Below are 19053 nucleotides of genomic sequence, written 5' to 3' on the forward strand. Positions count from 1 at the left end.
TACACTTGTGAGCAGAAGTACCATTGAATCGAAGTCAGTAAGTTGTGGTCGTAAAGATATTGTAATATTACACTTCACTGTATTTTAGTACTGATCAGAAGATTGAACATACACACAAATTTCAAAATTGAATACCATTCTGTCTGGCAAAACTATATAATATCCACATCGTACGCGGTGAAGGAGACGATAATAGGGATGGTATGGATATGGGAAATGGTATTTTGGCTCTGTGTAAACAGTTAAAAAGAGCGTGTCTGTATTTGCTTCTTATCGGGCAATGGAAGAAGAGATGAACTGGCGTTTGTTTGTTTTCTCCGCAATCACAATCAGGGGAGGGATTTTGATGCAGTCTTGCTAGGTGTTCGTTTGTGCAAACGTGTCCCGTTCGTAGGCGAAGTGTGAAAGTTATCACTTCACGAGGAAGTTTCAGTTTATGAAACCAGGGTCGACTGACTACTTTTTCTGCGTACCATTTATAAGTGGTCGTATTTGCAATTTGATTAAGTGCCCGAGCTTCCCATTGGGAATTAAGTTTCATTTTAACTCGGGGTAGAAGATCAGTATAGGATAAACGAAGGGGAGTAGGAAAAGGAGTGTTCTTTGCCTTTTTTGCGTATTGGTCCACTAAATCCTGATATATATTAAGATTGCTATGAGCTTTTACGTACGTACTTGTAATAACCTTGGTTTTCCCTCCCATCACAGTTGCCAGGTAGACGTCTTTCATATACCCACTTTCTTATATAAAATTCCTCACATCAGCTGTTGGCAAAATTTGTTTTTAAAACAGTGCTCTTTTTGTTTTTAACATGTTCTAAACAGTGTTTTAATCACAAGTTGAAAACAATGCCGACAAGACTTATTTTGTTAAGAATAATGGTTGAATCTGTCAATCATCTAAAGAAGGAAGGACTTTGTTGCTTTGTTTCTTGTTATAAAGTAAGCACTTGGCTAACTTCTTAGTATTTACGTTACTCTTGAATCTCGCACATATACTGTTCGCGAGAAGATTCAACTAAATCACGTTTTCCAGTTCCCACCAGGCTCGTAGCCAGGCAGAAGCCGGGGGGGCTGAGTCCCCCTGGAACTGCCGTTATCCACCTTGACCTTAGGTAAAACTATTTTGTGTAATAGGTTTGCAGTGAAGAGTGAAAATGTAGGGGAGCTTTTTTAGCTGTACCTTCGCTACCCTGTTATGGCCTCCCGTTTAGACAGAGATCTGTGACTTTGACGTTATTATGGAAATTTCCTCCGCATCTGTGTCAAAGGTCAACTACAGCTCCCAAGTTTTGGGAACGAAGGGGAGTTTCATTGCTTCGGCCCGGTGTGGAATGTACTGTAGGCATAATGACTGAATATTGTGCTTTTTTTCTTGTGTGATATAAATATCTGTATTATCAAAAGTACTCGTAGTATGGAGTGTGTAGGGATGATTTCAGTAGCAGTCAATTAACACTTCAAACGATGTTTCGAAATATATAGAAGAAATGTATTTGCATGAAATTTCCAAATTTTATAAACACTTAATGACCCCCCCCACACACACACACGTAATTTACCTTCATTTAAAACTGTTAATCTTTTGAAAAATGGACTCAGTTTAAAAAGCCCCCCCTGGAGATCAATTCTAGCTATGGGCCTGGTTCCGACTCTATCCCCGTAGTCTAGTAGCTACTCTGTTTTCCGAAATATCACATTTTATTGTGAATACAACAAAATTGATTGACATTAACAACAATGCACGTTAAGTCAAGTGCGGAACAAAACTGTTTCTTCCATATACTATTTCACATGAAAGTGTTTCTTGTAAAATAATAATAATAATAAATACATAAATAAGCATACCCAAGTGCGGCCATGTGTTTTAGCAGTGGTTTTAGGCCCATACCGAGATTCTTTTTGGGGGAGGGGCTAGACGAGAAATGTGGAAAAGAGACGATCCGAAATGCTGTTGGAGTATCAAATGTGATCACCAACGCTATGGTAGTATTGCCGATAGAACTAGACGTACAGCAACCTCCGTGGTAGAGTGGTTATCCCAGCGCATATGATGCCAGGGCTCCCGGTTCGAAACCCTGCTTGGGCATGAGTGTTCTTTGTGAGTGTCCCTTCATCAATTTAATCATATCAGATATTTATTTATAGTCTGTGATATCATCACTAATCCTCATCTTCGCGATTAGCCAAATAAGAAGAAAAACGACGGAAAATAACCGAATGCAGTCAATAAATCAAGATAGAGTACAATTGTAGAGTTGGAATATTATGGTCCAAAGCAATGGAAAACATTCTATTCACCGATTAACCCCCCCCCCCCCCACCCCCACCCGAGCCGACAATCATCAACATAGCCGTTTAGAGACAAATGCTGTTACACGGCGTATATTGTTTATATTCAGTTCTCAGAAGTGTTCTAATAGTATTGTATTCCTCAAATTACCGATGTTTCTAAATTTCCTATAATTTTCTTGTTCCAGCACCATTGAACGGAACAACCATGATAATTATATGTTTATAAAATTATATATTTAAAATTAAATGATACACGTATTAGCAATGATTCTTATAATTAATAAAGAACATGCCTGAATGTGGGTTAACAAAGAAAAATATTTAACATTTTGTTGACATTCTCACATTACTGCAGTTCAAAAAAGGTGGGGACGGAGATGAAAAAGAATGAACTGTTCCGACTAATCAGGTCGCCTTGATTCATTGATTATAAAACTAAATTTACCAAACATTCCAGACTGCAGACTTCTGGAGCCTGCCTCTCTCCATAAACATTTATTCATTTATTTATTCAAGGACAAAATCGAAATTCTTGCAAAATCTGGAAAATCGTCAATGTTATTTTCGTAAGTTCTTTTATCATAAAATAATTTCACAGTTCGATGGAGTGGCCATGGTTCCTTGGCTCCTCCGTTGGGTACGGGCCTGCTCCAAACGCACAAATAACCACAGACTATCAAATATCATGTCTCAAAATGTGTTATAAACAAGTTTGTGTGCTATAAACGTTTAAAAAGTTGCTTAAAACACTTTAATAATCATCCAAAGGATTCAGGAACTTCCCAATTTTCCCCATGTATTCTTGTTTTTCTACATGGCTTAAACATTTCAAATGATCCATTCTGTATGCGATTATTTGTGGAAAATTAAAAAAAAAAAGCTCGAAGATAATCTTCAGCCAGTTGAACACGCCTATCAGGAAGTTATTTTTCCACCTGCGATAATCGAATTTTCTGGTCGATTTTCTTTTTGTTTACGCAGGAACATCCCGTTGTTGTCCGTACACAAGTGCACAAGTATTGCTCGGATAATTGTCCAGTACTATTGCCATTAACATTGTCTTGTATTATATGTGTGTGTCTAAAGAATGGATTTTTAAGTATACTGGCGCAGAGGTTGTCAGTAGCTTAACAAGTTTTTTTTTTTTTTTTCAATTCTTGAAACTCTTTATTGCGGAAACAAATAGAATAAACGTGGACAATTTGCTTGGTAATACTAATGTCTTCCACTCTACCTCGTGTTATAACCATAGGCATGCGCACGGGGCTTAAAGAATATGATGAATTATTTTAAAGCCGATGAAAATTCCAAGAAAATAGGGTCCATTATCTTTCATGTAAATGGATGTGTCAGTGGCATACTGGAGTGGAAAGTTTAGTGAGAAATGCAGGCTCGGCCAGGACTCGAACCCTGATTTCTGAAATAACATTCCATTGCTTTACCATTTTTTTCTGTTGACAAAAGGAAAATCCCTAAGCGGTAGTTTCCCCCGTCGTGCCTTTCCCTATTTTCTTCAAATTCTCAGTTGTTCTCATTAAGACAAACACGAAGATCTTTTCATTAAATTAGGCACACACAGGAGATGCACTACGTAGATTTTTCAGCGAAAAATGCAGGCTCGACAAGGACTCGAACCCAGGTCTAGTTTCTCGCTGACAAATCTACGTAGTGCATCTCCTGTGTGTACCTAATTTAATGAATTGACATCTCTACGCTGGGAAGAACCAGACGACGTCGACGCTACAGTGTTTCAAAGACAACAGATCACGTTGCGGTAGCACTAGAAGAGACGAATCCACACATGTAAAACAGCGGGAGCGAAAAATCCGGCGAAGCCAGGCCGGGCTCGGTAGCTCAGTGGTAGAACAATGGCACGGCATGCCAGACACCCGGGTTGGACTTCTGGTTGAGCCTGCATTTTTCGCTGTACAATCTACGACGAACATCTACGTATGTCTTACCCGGGAACCCTGGTGTCGTAGCGCGCAGTGCTAACCACTCGGCCACGGAGATCGAGGTCGAACTGAGCTACCGACCCAGCCCTCATTTCGCCTGATTTTCCGCTGGCGCTTTTTTTCCTGCTGTACTGTCTATCAGTGTAACTCTGCGTGTTTTCGACGACATCGGAAGGAATGTTGACCAGGAGGCCTCTTGCTGACAATGGGCAGTAGTCCTGCATTGAGTAACCCAATTGAATATTGTTTGGTGTGTCGGAACCTTTCCATTCCTTCCAATGCCAAAATGACCAAAAAAACCTCTGTGATACAGTAGCAGTCTTTGTTTCTAAGAAAAACGTTTCCACAGCAAACGATCGATGCTGTTCCGATCAACGCTGCAAGATGACTGAAGGCTTTAAACCGCTCTACTCAGGGGTGTGCGTTTCACCACGCCATCTACAAAGATGTAGGTATGGCGCCAAATTTAAATCTTCTAAAAAGAGGGTTATATATTTCCGCTGAACTTATTGGAAGGCACGGGTTATATTGGGACAGTACCAAATAAGATTTTTGCACACTACTTATAATAAGAAACAAAATATTAACAAGTGACTAATTTTCGTCAAATGAATATAATACTTTTTTTGTTATTAAATAAATATTCAATTCTTTATCTAATTTTACATTCATTTCCTTAATTTTGGCGATCTAAACTTCATGTAAGCTAGATAATGAATACGTGCTGTCACATCTCTATTCTTATACAGTCTATTCATGTAAAAAATACAATATAGATTAATTTACATATTTAATTAATATAATTATATGATTTTAATATAAACAATTATTATTATACGCTTGGTTCGTCCCCCCCATAAATACAATTCTAGATACGTGCCTGATTATGCTCAAATTCAGCTCTTCTATTGTTAGTCTCCTACACCTATGGTATCTTCTCCAATTTCAACTTGTTCACCTCTTCCTATGCTAACACTAAGTATAAAAATCAATCCATTATTTTTGCTATTCTTTACATTGTCTACGATCAAGTGGGAGCTCTCCTGAAAAAAACATACAAAGGAAACACCACCCTTACTATTACTGCTAATGTTCAAAAGGGCGGGTTTAATAAAACATGGGCAATTCGTGAAAAATATCCTTTATTTTGTGAATATGAAAGACACTCAGTCAACGCACATAGGGGTACAACAGATGTACTCAGCCCAAGGTGACTGACAACACTTAAAAAAACACAAATGTACCGTATTTTAAATGACAAGCAAATCAAACGCTGTTATAATAATGCAATAAAACAGCTTTTTTATGCTTTTTCATGTTTCGACAAAACATCTGGTTCCTGGAATATTTTTCAAGAACTAGTGTGTTTTCTTTTGTGTGAATTTACACTAAAACACCAAAATAAATAACAGTAAGTTCTTTGTTTGCAACATATTTCAAATTGAGGCTCTGATGTATCAACCAATGTCCATTTTTTTTCTCAAAGTCACCTTGAACCATTTGTAATTAAAAATAGGACATTTTCTAGCCTCACGAAATATTTACATATTAAAGTACATGTTTAACAATTACAACTTACACACACATATCTGATACATACTGACTTTTATACAAGTTTTTCCACATGCAAACATAAAAAAATCTACATTCGTAATACATTCATTCAATACTCCATCCAAATATATCCCACAAAATATTAACTGATCAAATTGAAGCATGAGGTTAGAATAGTCTGGTATATATATGTACGTATATATTTTGCATTGAACGAATATCTTAAATTAAGTGGCTAATATTATATGTAGCTGCAGGTGTAAACTTTTAAACTTGGTAAAAAGCATTTGCATGTTTGTTAAAATCGCGAGTGGTATGTATTAAAGTAATTACACATGATTGGACTAAATAAACAAGGAAGAATAGATTTCATAGATTATATCTATCAGTAGCTATTATAGTAACAGAAGGAAATAAAAATTGGTTATCTTAGGATGCAAGTTTGTATGTTAGGAGTTCTGGAGACAAAACTAATATGGATATATTTTTAGCTTTTCAGAAATATTCTATCCAACATAGAGTCAATTACTTTATGACATTCCTATCACTAGTGTAAGTTGTGTGTGTATACATATATATATTTAAAAAGGAAATATTTTCACATTTTACACAATATGTACACTGAACAAAACGTAACAACTATATACAGGCACTCAACAATCAAATGCTCAAATCATTCAAGGTCATAATTCGTTTACCGTAGCAAAATAAAGATATAAACATTCTTATGCATTAGTATATAAAAGCATGGAAGTTTTATTGTGATATGTACACATGACCTCAAACTGCTCAAGACTGCACGAATGACACAAGAACATTTCTTAAACGTTTATGAAATTCTATGGAAGGTTGCTTGGAACTTTTTAATAGTCTATGTTGTAAACTCGCACTCCCTAACCTTACTCTATCAAGCTGAGTCTACTGTTTGTTTTCCTAAGCTGCGCCCTCCATGGTATGATCTGAATGTTCTCTTCTTCATTTGACCTTGAATCCTGGCACTTGTCTTCTGGTTGGCTATTTTCCTTGTTGTTTTCTTCTACAAGACCTTGTTCTTTGCAGTCTTCCATGATTCCATCTTCTCCATCTGTTTTCTTCTTTTCTTCAATTACTCTTGGTGTGTACAATATGCATCTGCGGGGTAAAGTAAATGGCGTTACATGCATGTACTACAATTTAAAGCACGATTTCTATCATACTCTCTACTAATGTTTAAATGTCTTTATCTTGTTGATTATAAGATACATGCAATTAACTTAAAAAAAGGTTAACTTAACTGCCTTAAGTACACTGCAAAACAAATATTTCTTGTGTACTTTTGTTACACTTGCTTCTTTATAATATGTACAAAATTTGCAGTGTAGTGCAAGTGTAGTAAGAGTGAAGCAGAAGTGTATAATGCGAACTTGTTCGTTAGTTTAATTTTAAAACACATTCGAACTTGTGTGCAGTTTTTCAACACTTTCTTCGAATTCAGAGATAGTGAGAAAGAAAGATAAAAAAAACTTGAAGAGAGGCAGAAGTGAGAAAAATATACTTTAAGAAAGGCAGAAAGGAGCAAAAGAGACTTCAAGAGAGGAAGAAAGGAGAAAAAGAGACTTCAAGAGAGAGAGAGAGAGAGAGAGAGAGAGAGAGAGAGAGAGAGAGAGAGAGAGAGAGAGAGAGAGAGAAGAAAAATAGACTTCAAGAGAGGCAGAAATGAGCAAAAGGGACTTCAAGAGAGGCAGAAATGAGCAAAGAGACTTCAAGAGAGGCAGAAATGAGCAAAAGAGACTTCAAGAGAGGCAGAAATGAGCAAAAGAGACTTCAAGAGAGGCAGAAAGAAGCAAAAGAGACTTCAAGAGAGGGAGAAAAATATACTGCAAGAGAGGCAGAAAGGAGCAAAAGAGACTTCAAAAGAGGCAGAAAGGAGCAAAAGAGACTTCAAACGAGGCAGAAAGGAGCAAAAGAGACTTCAAGAGGGGCAGAAAGGAGCAAAAGAGACTTCAAGAGGGGCAGAAAGGAGCAAAAGAGACTTCAAGAGGGGCAGAAAGGAGGAAAAGAGACTTCAAGAGAAGCAGAAAGGAGGAAAAGAGACTTCCAGAAAGGCAGAAAGGAGGAAAAGAGACTTCAAGAGGGGCAGAAAGGAGCAAAAGAGACTTCAAGAGGGGCAGCAAGGAGCAAAAGAGACTTCAAGAGAGGCAGAAAGGAGCAAAAGAGACTTCAAGAGGGGCAAAGGAGCAAAAGAGACTTCAAGAGAGGCAGAAAGGAGCAAAAATACTTCAAGAGAGGCAGAAAGGAGCAAAAGAGACTTCAAAAGAGGGAGAAAGGAGAAAAAGAGACTTCAAGAGATTGAGAAAGGAGGTAAAGAGACTTCAAGAGATTGAGAAAGGAGGTAAAGAGACTTCAAGAGATTGAGAAAGGAGGTAAAGAGACTTCAAGAGATTGAGAAAGGAGGTAAAGAGACTTCAAGAGATTGAGAAAGGAGAAAAAGAAACTTCAAGAGAGGGAGAAAGGAGAAAAAGAAACTTCAAGAGAGGGAGAAAGGAGAAAAAGAAACTTCAAGAGAGGCAGCATGATATGAAGAGACTTCAAGAGAGGCAGCATGAAATAGAGAGACTTCAAGAGAGGCAGCATGATATAAAGATACTTCAAGAAAGACAGAAAGAGAAAGAGAGACTTCAAAAGAAGAAGACTGCAAGAGAGAAAGAAGACCTGTACAAGCGAGAAAGACAAAATAATACAGGCAAGAGATCAGGACAAACGAATACAGCAAGAGAGAAGGACAAACGAATAAAGTATAAGACAAACAGAAGAGGAGAGGGAGAATAAAAAGGCAAAGAAAGAAAAACAACTGCAAGAGAGAAAGAGACGCGTAGAGGGAGAAAGAGAAAGTGAAGAAGAAAATGAGATTGTAAAGGAATGAGAAGAAATGGTAAGGAAGTAAACAAGGGATATTGCGTGCAAGAAGAATAGGATACCAAGTTTAAGAAAGGAATACGATAGGAGAAAAGGAGAACAGAAATGGGAAAATTGTGAAATGAAAATGGAGACCCTCCCTGTGGACACACACAAATCTTTTGTTTACACTTAAATAAATTGCATTAGAAGACTTAATAGCAATGAAAGAACATAAAAAAATCAGGCAATGCTTTCTGGAAAATGAGGGGAAACAATGAACCTACTTCTTGCTTTCTTCCTCTTTCTTGGCGAGGAGTTGCCTCTTCCACGCTGGTATCGATTCTAACCTCTTCTGTTCCACCTCCTTCAGCATCGCATCCTCTGCCTCTTTCCTTGCCTTCTCGGCCAACTTCTTGGCCAGCATCTGCCGCTTCCAGATGGGGATAGGGTTACCAGTGGCGTCCTTGTCAGGAATCTGAAAGAATCATTAACAATAAGTTGGGGTGCATCAATCAAAACAGCAGATCAGGATAATGGAAGAAGTATCAACAATCAATAGGGCTTTATCAGTCAAAACAGTAGATCCGTAATATGAAAAAAAAGAAAAAAAAAGCATCAACAATCAGTTGGACTGCATCAATCAAAACAGCAGATCAGAATAGTGAAAGAAGCATCACAAATCAAAAGACTACATTGCTCTGAACAGTAGGTCAGGAATATGAAAGAAGAATCAACAATAAGTTGGGCTGTATCAGTCAAAACAGCAGGTCAGGATAGTGAAAGAAGCATCAATAATCAGAAGACTACATTATTCTGAACAGTAGGTAAGGATTATGAAAGAAGAATCAACACTCAGTTGGGCTGCATCAGTCAAAACAGCAGGTCAGGATAGTGAAGAGCATAATCAAAAGGCTACATTAGTCACAACAGTAGGTCAGGAATGTGAAAGAAGCATCAACAATCAGTTGGGCAAAATTTGTCAGAACAGAAGCATCAACATTCAGAAGTTTACATTGAAATGTGAAACAAGCATCAACAATCAGTTGAGCTACATTAGTGTGAACAGTAGGTCATGAATATAAAAGCAGCGGAAACAATAGGTTGAGCTGCATTTGTCAGAATCGGAGGTGAGGAATGTGAAACAGGCATCAACAATTAGTTTGGATACAGTGGTCAGCTATAAAAGAAGGCATCAACAATCACTTGGGCTGCATTAGTCAGAACATTAGATCATGAATATTAATGATACATCAACATCGCATTAGTCAGAATAGTAGGCCAGGAATATGAAACAAGCATCAGTAATGAGAACAGTAGTTCAGGAATAACAGAAACCTCAAGAGCAGAGGCTAGGTAGGAATCTGAAAGAAGCATCAGTAATCAGAACAACAGGTCAGGAATATGGAAGGTGCATCAACAATCACTTGGGCTGCATTAGTCAGAAGGACAGGGTTCTATATTCAACACGTTAAGAACTAATGCGATTACTCCAAAAGTTGTAAACGGCAGTATAGAAATAAATTACATTTGCAACTGTGAAGCTATCAATGGGAATGCATATATTATGGACAGAATATGCCATACATCGAAAGAAGAATTAGACGAGCAAATAGTGACTGAGAAAAGTTGCTTGTCTAGATGTCCTGTACACACTGTGAAAGTTGTCGGTGTTATCAGGCGGCACCCTATGAATATAGGTTCAAGATATTGACAAGTAAAAAAAAAAGCTGCAATGAAATAAATACGATTGAAAATCTCTCAAATTATATTCTATTTATTTTCATATATTTATAATATTACATTGTGTCTGTAGTGATATGATCCATATTTTATGTGACGTCACAACTTTAAAATATGTCACTGATATATTATACTTTTATGAAAGGACACGTAAATGTTGTATTATTATATGTAATATTGCACCCTGTTTGTAATGTATATCTTTTGTTTAATGTTTATTGTATTTTATGCTCTGTTATGAGTAGTTTAATGTATCTTCATGTTTGCGAGAGTGCACTATACGAATTTGTATTTCTAAAGATGTATAGATGTCAGTTTTGTTCATAGTATCCTTTTGTAGATAGTGAGTGATTCATCTGTACTTTAATCTGAGTTCTCGAAAATAGTATAAAAGCGAGGATATCGCGTAAGAAATCATCACACACACTTTTGCCACGGATCGACGAAGCTTTTAAATTTAAAAGGAACTCTTCGGTGTTGTGCATACATCTTGGTATGGTAGTTCGGGGCGCAAGCTAGGCCTATGTGATCATAGGTACGCCGATAGCCATGCATTGATGATATGCACAATACTGCAACCATTCTACGTTAACTCTTTGCGGCGCAGTGGTTACCAATGGTAACCACCTCAAGATTGTCCTTTTCGGCTCGGTGGTTAGTGTCACTGACCACCACTTGAAATGCAAATTTTCGTTTTGTGTGGTATTTTAACTCAAATGTTTCGCTTTGAGGTGTATCGCCTTTTGTCTGAAATGAGATTTTGGGGATTGTTGTTTCTTATGTTTACTCCAGTCTCCTTAATGGTGCCGCTTTTGTTGAATGTTGTTGTAAACAGTGATTGTTAATGACTAATTGTTGTAATGATAGTTCTTTTTCGTTTTCTGCCGAATCCACTGTGCTTTTATATTTCCCCATTACCGTGGCTACGTCTGTGCCAAGAAGTGGAGGTTTTTGTGCGGTCGTTCACAAAGGAACTCTTCATATGTAGGTGGTTAGTGTTGCTGACCACCGCGCAGATTTGGTTGCTTTCGGAACTCTGTGTAAAGTTTACATATTTCCTAGAATCATGGAGAGGCTGACTGATCAGGATATTCGAGACTTTTTTAATGCTGCGGACATACCCTCAGGCTCCGATTTGGACTTCAGTAGTGATGATTCAGATGCAGATCCCACTTTTCACCCAGAAATAAGTGCAGAAGGAATGTGCATTGCAGAAACGTCCTCTGAAGATGAATTTCTTGGGTGCAATATTCCTACTAACGAAGGACCTTCGACATCAACACAAAGTGCCACAGGTTGTGTTAGTGCATCAATGAGCGTCAGACAACAGGATGGTTCCAATGAGGTCACAGTGAGTACTCCAATTGTGCCATTGGTTCATGTAACAAGGTCACCAATCTGGGATCAGACATCTCATCAAACAACTCCAGTGTCACATTTCTCAGGTAGGGTGTGACCGACTGATGCTGTGAAGGAACTGCATGATAAGAGCCCTCTTGCAATTTTTTCACTCTTTTTCAATGATGAGCTGCTCAATCATATTGTGTTTCACACGAACTTATATGCAACACAACAAGGTAAGCCCTTCCAACCGACAGACATGGATGAAATTCGAGTATTTATAGGAATGAACATTTTTATGGGTCTCAAACGAATGTCAAGTTACAGAGATTATTGGTCATCAAAACCAGACTGGCATGACTATTATATTTCAAAACTAATGAGTGTAAAAAGGTTTGGTTGGCTGTTGGGTCACATATATTTCAACAACAATGCTGTTCAACCAGAGCGTCGTGATCCACAATTTGATAGATTATATAAACTCCGACCATTTCTGAACAATCTGGCACACTCTTTCGCGCAAAACTACAAAGCTTATCAGAAACTTGTCGTCGATGAATCGATGGTAAAATTCAAAGGAAGATCTAGTATGAAACAATTCATGAGGGATAAGCCAATCAAAAGAGGTTTCAAGATATGGATGCTCTTTGACTCGTCTGGATATAACCACAGGTTCGAAATCTATACTGGGAAAACAAGCGAGCAAAGGTGAGAAAGGGTTGGCTTCCCGAGTTGTTCTCAGTCTCTGTCATGATTTTATTGATAAAAACCATGTTATATTTGTAGACAACTACTTCAATAGCTATGAGCTCCTGCTAACTCTAAAAGCCAAAAATATTTTTGCATGTGGGACAGTGAATCCTGCACGGAAGTTCCTACCTAGTCTCAAAGGGGAGAAGGAATTAAAGAGAGGAGAATATGATTGGCAACAGTCCGATGATGACATAACAATGATAAGATGGAAGGATAAACGAGCAGTGAACTTTTGGTCTAATTTCCACAATCCCAATGATACAATAACCATCAGTAGGAAGGCAAAAGATGGTACTATTTCAGATGTTCCCTGCCCAAAGATTGTGAAGGAGTACAATGAAAATATGAATTTTGTCGATAATTTTGATCGACTGAAGAATGATTACCAGATTGACCGCAAAAGTAAGAAATGGTACTTGAGATTATTTTTTCACTTTCTTGATGCAGCTCTAACAAATGCTTTTATTATTCACAATCAAATTGAAGGTGAGAAGTTCACTAACAAGGAATTTAGGAGGGATGTATATATAGGTTTGCTCTCCAAAAGAATAGCAACTCCACACACTCCCCCAAACAGAAGTGTAGAAATAAAGCGCCACAAACCTAGTGTCATGCCGAGTATTAGGAACCAGAGTGCAAGCCATCAAACTAAGAGGTCCACATCAAGAAGATGTGCTAAGTGTAGCACGAAGAGCAATCCAGTCCGCACAATATGGATGTGCAGTGTTTGTAATGTGCCCCTTTGTTTGCGGAAGGATAAAGACTGTTTCCAAACCTTTCACCGAAATTGAAGTCGAATTTAGGTAAAGAAAACCTTTGTATTTCACAATTTTCATTCACATATGTTGCATAAAAAAACATGTTACATTTGCGTGGTGGTTAGTGCTGATAACCACCAGTTTTTTTCAAATTAAAATTACAATTACAATAGAATTTAAGAAATATTATGAAAATATGTATTCTTATGACAAAATAAAAGATATTAAAAGTGTTAATGTAAAAAAAAAATTCGAACCTTCTCCGCGCCGGAAGGGTCGGGAAATTTATCCAACTCCTGAGCCGCAAAGAGTTAAATGATAAAGCTAGCCTAAGGATTAATTTGGAAATAAAAGGCTAAAGAGCAAATATTGGCTCAGTTATCATTGCATATCTCTTGGTGTGGTAGTTCGGGGCGCAAGCTATGTCTATGTGATCATAGGCTTGCCGATAGCCACGCATTGAGTTTATGCGTTTTAGTTGAGTCAATTCATCGACAAAGTGAAATCCTCGCCTTCGTCTCAAGTATATTTGCATTATAATTGCAATAAATAAAGAATAAAACCTTTCAGTTTATACATACTGCAGTAATGTGGTTTTATTTCTCTGTGCTGTGAATATTGTCTTTGCCTATCACTATCCCTGTACCTGAGAGGAGTCTGTGTACTTCACCGAGTCTCATCGTTCACCGCTGAGTATTATTAAGTTAATATTAATAGTATAATAATACGACGCGTCTAATTACAAGAACGTATCAGTAGCAGACGTTGTATGTTAAAGTACCTCAGGCACAACCTAATTTTTTGACTCAACTCTTCTGCTATGGAGTGGATTCTCCTAATTTTATTCATATATCTTAAGCCATTCTGTGACTGGCAGAAATCAGCATCAGCGTAAAAAAAACTGATATTTGGGGTTTGTACGCTTCTGCTCAAAAAGTGGTGACGGTAAGCGGCCCAGAGACCTCGTCTATTAACATTATTGACTTGTAAATATAAAGTAGATACAGTCCAGATTAGCGTATTTATGTTAAAATTTATCTTTGTATTCTTTGGTAGTCCGAAAAGTCATTATCGAAATATTGTTATTTGATGTTGCTCGAAATTGTTTTGTTCGTTGGAGTTTCAAGATATCATCCCTTTCCTGTCACTTATCTCTTTTGAAGGAGGGGGGCAAGTGCCCCTCTGTACCCTGCTATATCTGCCAATGCAACACAATATATTAAAAATTTGCCCTCTCTAGGATTGACTTCGCCCCCCCCCCCCACTAAGAATTCCTGACTACGGGCCTGAGTCGTTGTTCTAGAATCATTAAACACAATGTAAAATTATTTTTATATTGCTTTTTGACAAACAAGACAGGTAATGGTAAAGATCAAGAGGCAATACACAATGCAAAGCTATTTGGGGACAGGGTGCTAAGATGTAGGGATTCTAGAGTGTCATTCAACAAGTTCTAAGAAAAGGCAATTTATCCCTGATTGTATAGTAGTGCCGTAATTGGTTTCTCTATACGGTATATTTGTCCAAGTTGTAGTCCAACCGGCATTATGCGATCGTTTTTCGTGCAATTAGTCTTTCTTTAATGCCTCTTAGGAGAGTGTAAACTTTTCTAATTAATCTCACACAACGGTAAAATGAGTGTATGAAAATTGCAATCTGTAAATTACACAGTACTTTAAAATTCCTTGACTTACGTTACGCTAATATGAGTTAAATTAACCCTTCCCACAATGCATACATAATAGGAAAAGAAAGCCAACATCTGTTAGACGTAAAACAAGGCATAAAATGCATTTCCAGCAATCCAATCTTACAGCTGATTAACGTGACTTCTCTTGGGCCAATGAAACAATGACCAGCTTTCTTGACATTCAGAAGTTGACGCACTTTTAACAGCCTCAGCTTTCATTTGTCGTGAATTAAGTTTTTCCTGCGAACTTAACAGTCCGGGGCGGTTTCCTGCAAATTGTTGGATCCATTCTGAACACGTAAGCAGTGGAACGCACCCAGTCTCGATAGGAAATCGCGTTTGTTTTCGATCTGCCAAGTTTGTGGTTTTGTTTTTTGGGGAAAGTGAGGCAGCGCCACGCATGAATGAGGTGGCAGAAAGTGGAACAAAACGATTGGCGAGCGGAAGTGATTTGGTATGAGCTATGAATATCAATATCGCATTCGGTTCGTGGGAATCCCGTTCGGTTCTAGAACATGGCTTTGGGTAAAGATACAATGTGTAATTATTATACGATTTCTGTAATCACAATAATAATGAGGCATAAGTGCATTTATAAGCTTCTTTCTGGGCCAAGATAGTACTAGTATATTCTTCTCAAGAAGTTCGTCACTCTAAGCGGGATTTATTTTAGTTTTAGTTGACTTGTAAGTCCACTGTATGAACAGAAGTAAATCGCGACTGCATCTACAGTTTAAAGTCGGATCCGAACCACTATGTGCCTCCGCCGGATATCGAACCAGAGACCCCTTGTTTACAAGGCGACGAAGTTACCACGATGCCAACGGGAGGGCCCCACGGAATTTATTTGAAGAGATGAGGAAGCAAAGCATTTATTTAGTTTTGTGTCCTGACTACTAGTTTAAAAATAAGATACTTAAATTTTTCAAGAACAAAATCAATCCAGCAACGGTGTGTGTTTTTGATGATTAATTTTATTGCGTAGGCGAAACTTGGGAGGGACAAGAGGGGGTCAAGTCCCCTGCTCCAAATTTCCATGTTCATTAAAATTTGAAAAATAAGGCTATAATTTTGTTAAATTTCTGGGATCTGATGTTCATGTTCTCCCCTCTCGCTGTAGTGAAAGTGGGAAAAGAGGACAGACAATTTGAACCCATGAAATAGCCTGCATGAAATATTTTCAGAACAGGACACAGTTCAAACGCGCTAGATTCCAGGTTTAAAAAAATCACCAGAAAAGCGCAAGGCAAAGTGAAAAATCACCAGAAACAAGTGAATTATAGTAGCATGAGTGAATTTTCCTTTATAAATCATCATCTGACAAAGGAAACTTATTATTTTTTTAATAAGAATCTTGAGCCTCGTGGTTAGTTCGATCAATTCCGAAACGTGTGCATTGTTCCGATAGTATTCACAACTTCCTGTGATAAAGTGGAAATGTGATGAAAGCCGTAGCTGCGGGAAGGGAAGGGGGGGGGGGGGGGATGGTGCAGTCGCCGAAGTCAAGAAGGCGCGAAAGGAACTAAAGAAACAGCCTGAGTCTAAGTCTATAAACGTAATATTAAGTGTCTATCGTTGTCATTATGGAATAATAATAATATCTGTTCCAGTGTATTTTGAAATACGTAGTTACAAATTAATTACATTGCACTAATGTAGATTTGTAATTCCTCAGTGAAGCTATTATAACTCATTACAAATTAAATATATCGATTAGATTCTTCACACCATAAAATCTAAAAGAAACACCAGAATTGCGCCTTGGCGCAATTTCAAAAAGTCTGGTGTCAACACACCATATCTGGTGTAAAAAGCACCAAATTGGCAACCCTGAAAAGTGAGCATATACTCCTTTCCAATCGTGCAGGAAATAAATTATACATTCATATTCGAGTAAATGGTGCTAATCCCCCTCCCCCCATGTCTAAAATTAAGATATCACCACTTACCGACCAATGTAAGAAAGTCGTTAACCAACACCAAGATTCATCGGGGAAAATATTAATAAAGATATAATTTCCTAAAACACAGAATCCAAATGTTATATGCCTGTACTTTTATAGAAAATGTTATAAGTAGCATCACTGTTTCTTATCTACGAGATAAAAATATCAATTGACAATTGTTCAATAGAAAAATCCTTCTTAGGCTGTAAAGCAATTATGGATTTAGCCACACTTGTTGAAGATTATAACAGACGTGTCAAAGATAATAATAATAACGCTTGATTTCTGTCAAAGGCAAAGTTATTTAATGTTAATCTCACGTTAACATTTACCTGGATCATCAACAGGCATTGTATCTAGTATCTTTAATTATTTATTATATTTAATTGTCATTTTAACAGAATCATCAAATTATAATGCCTAGATATGTGGTGTATATTTTATACTGTGTAGGTTTTTATTATGTATGACAAAATAAAAGAGGTTGGTGTTTCTGTTTGGCACAAGTAATAACAATAATAATAATAATAATGCATACAATGAGAAATATTTTGTAGTTTGATCTCGGTCACTCAAATACAGTGGGGGCAAAGGGGCACTCACACTTATGACCCCCCCCCCACAAAATATTCGGTTTTATTAAAGTAGTGAAGATTTATAAATGCACACTATTGAAGAGTTACCGTTCCGCATAAAATAATGCAATTCATATGAGAAATTGTTATTGATTATCTTTATCTATTGGTTTCTATGAGTGTGTTTTGCGTAGCGCACTACAATGCCAAAGTTTACATCTTCGAAACCTGGATAAGACAAAACATACGATATTAGCCAGTTCGAGCTATCCCGCCGTTGCGCTTTAGAGCAATTCCATTGTGACGAGTGTGACATTCAGACAAATTTACATAAAAAGGTAAAGAAAAGGTAAAGTGTTCCCCTGTGCATAGCACCACGCCATGAAGGCGTATAGGGGGTGTGGGGGTAACGCCCCACACTTTCTTGATCCGGTCGTGAGGTGAGGGTGATGTGATCAGCATCACGCCCCTGACCGCCTTTACCCCCCAGGGTTTCCCCCAGGTACCCATGTTATTCGACGCTGGGTGGGCGCCGGGGCCGCTTCCACCGTTAGAAAAGTTCCCGGATTTGTACCGGCCGGGGATCGAACCCGGGACCTTTAGCATGGTAGTCAGACGCGTTACCGACTGAGCCACCGCGGCCAACCTTTACATTCATTCATTAATCATTTTCTTAGCACCTTCAAATATGTATCTCTATCAATTCATCTAATATCATTTTCCTTGATGTAAGTTATTTAATTTCAGAATTATTTCTCCCCATCTCAATTTTAAGACTACAAAAAATACATTGGGCGTGACACTTCTGAGACATGACTATAGGACCTTTCTCAGTCTTTCAGAAACTTAGCGAAATACATGGGTTTACTGAAACAATTTTATTTTATTTTCACAAAGCAAACTCTACTCGAATTTAGATTCTTGTAGTTTCTAAAAATATTACCAAATACTTTTTTTATAAAAATTTTTGCCTGTGATGGGTGTGACACCATGCACATTATTTACTTTGTAGAATTATGAAACAATGAAAAGGCTATGAAAATTATCAAATAGATTTTTCGAACTAAGGTTTGTTTCAGAAATGAAGTGTGATACTTCAGAGCTCAAGATATAGAAACAATAAATGATACAATTAGAACGAAATTAGAATTAATTAAGTTTTCTTATGGTAAAGAACTAAATTAATTGGAGACATCACACACAAATCCCACTTCTACTGTAAAAAGTAATAGATTTGAAACAATGTCATAATTTAAAATCCATGAAACTAATGCTTGTATTAATAATTCCAAATTCTACATAGTTTTCCCTTTAATTTCATGTATGATACTTTGAACAAACATTGTTTGTCCACTTTCATATGGAATGGCTCTTTAATATATTAATTCTTAGGTTCAGCAGAATGTAATTCTCGGAAACTTGTGAATTGCTACATAATCTTAAATGTTGAATGCGTGTTTAGCCTAATCTATTTCATCGTCAAACTGACGACAAACCAACAAAGGATTAAAATAGGCCTACAAGAACCAACATGGAAGTAGAAATCTTCCTCACAAATCGTTCAATTAT

The 19053-nt window shown here is 37.4% G+C and overlaps 1 protein-coding gene across 7 annotated transcripts in view; it reads right to left on the reverse strand.

The window, feature by feature from the left end:
* Positions 1-5375: 5375 nt before the first annotated feature.
* f (espin protein forked) overlaps positions 5376-19053 on the reverse strand; it is a 438384-nt gene continuing 424706 nt past the window's right edge. For all 7 annotated transcript variants that reach the window (XM_083132567.1, XM_083132569.1, XM_083132566.1 and 4 more), the window contains 2 exons: positions 8966-9156; positions 5376-6935 (listed from right to left, as the gene is read on the reverse strand). In XM_083132567.1, the coding sequence (XP_082988693.1) occupies positions 6704-6935; positions 8966-9156 (423 nt within the window). In that variant the 3' untranslated portion in view covers positions 5376-6703. The remainder of the gene's footprint in view (positions 6936-8965; positions 9157-19053) is intronic.

This window comes from Lepisma saccharinum, chromosome 12, assembly GCF_977018435.1.
Source record: "Lepisma saccharinum chromosome 12, izLepSacc3.1, whole genome shotgun sequence".
Lineage (NCBI taxonomy): Eukaryota > Metazoa > Arthropoda > Insecta > Zygentoma > Lepismatidae > Lepisma > Lepisma saccharinum.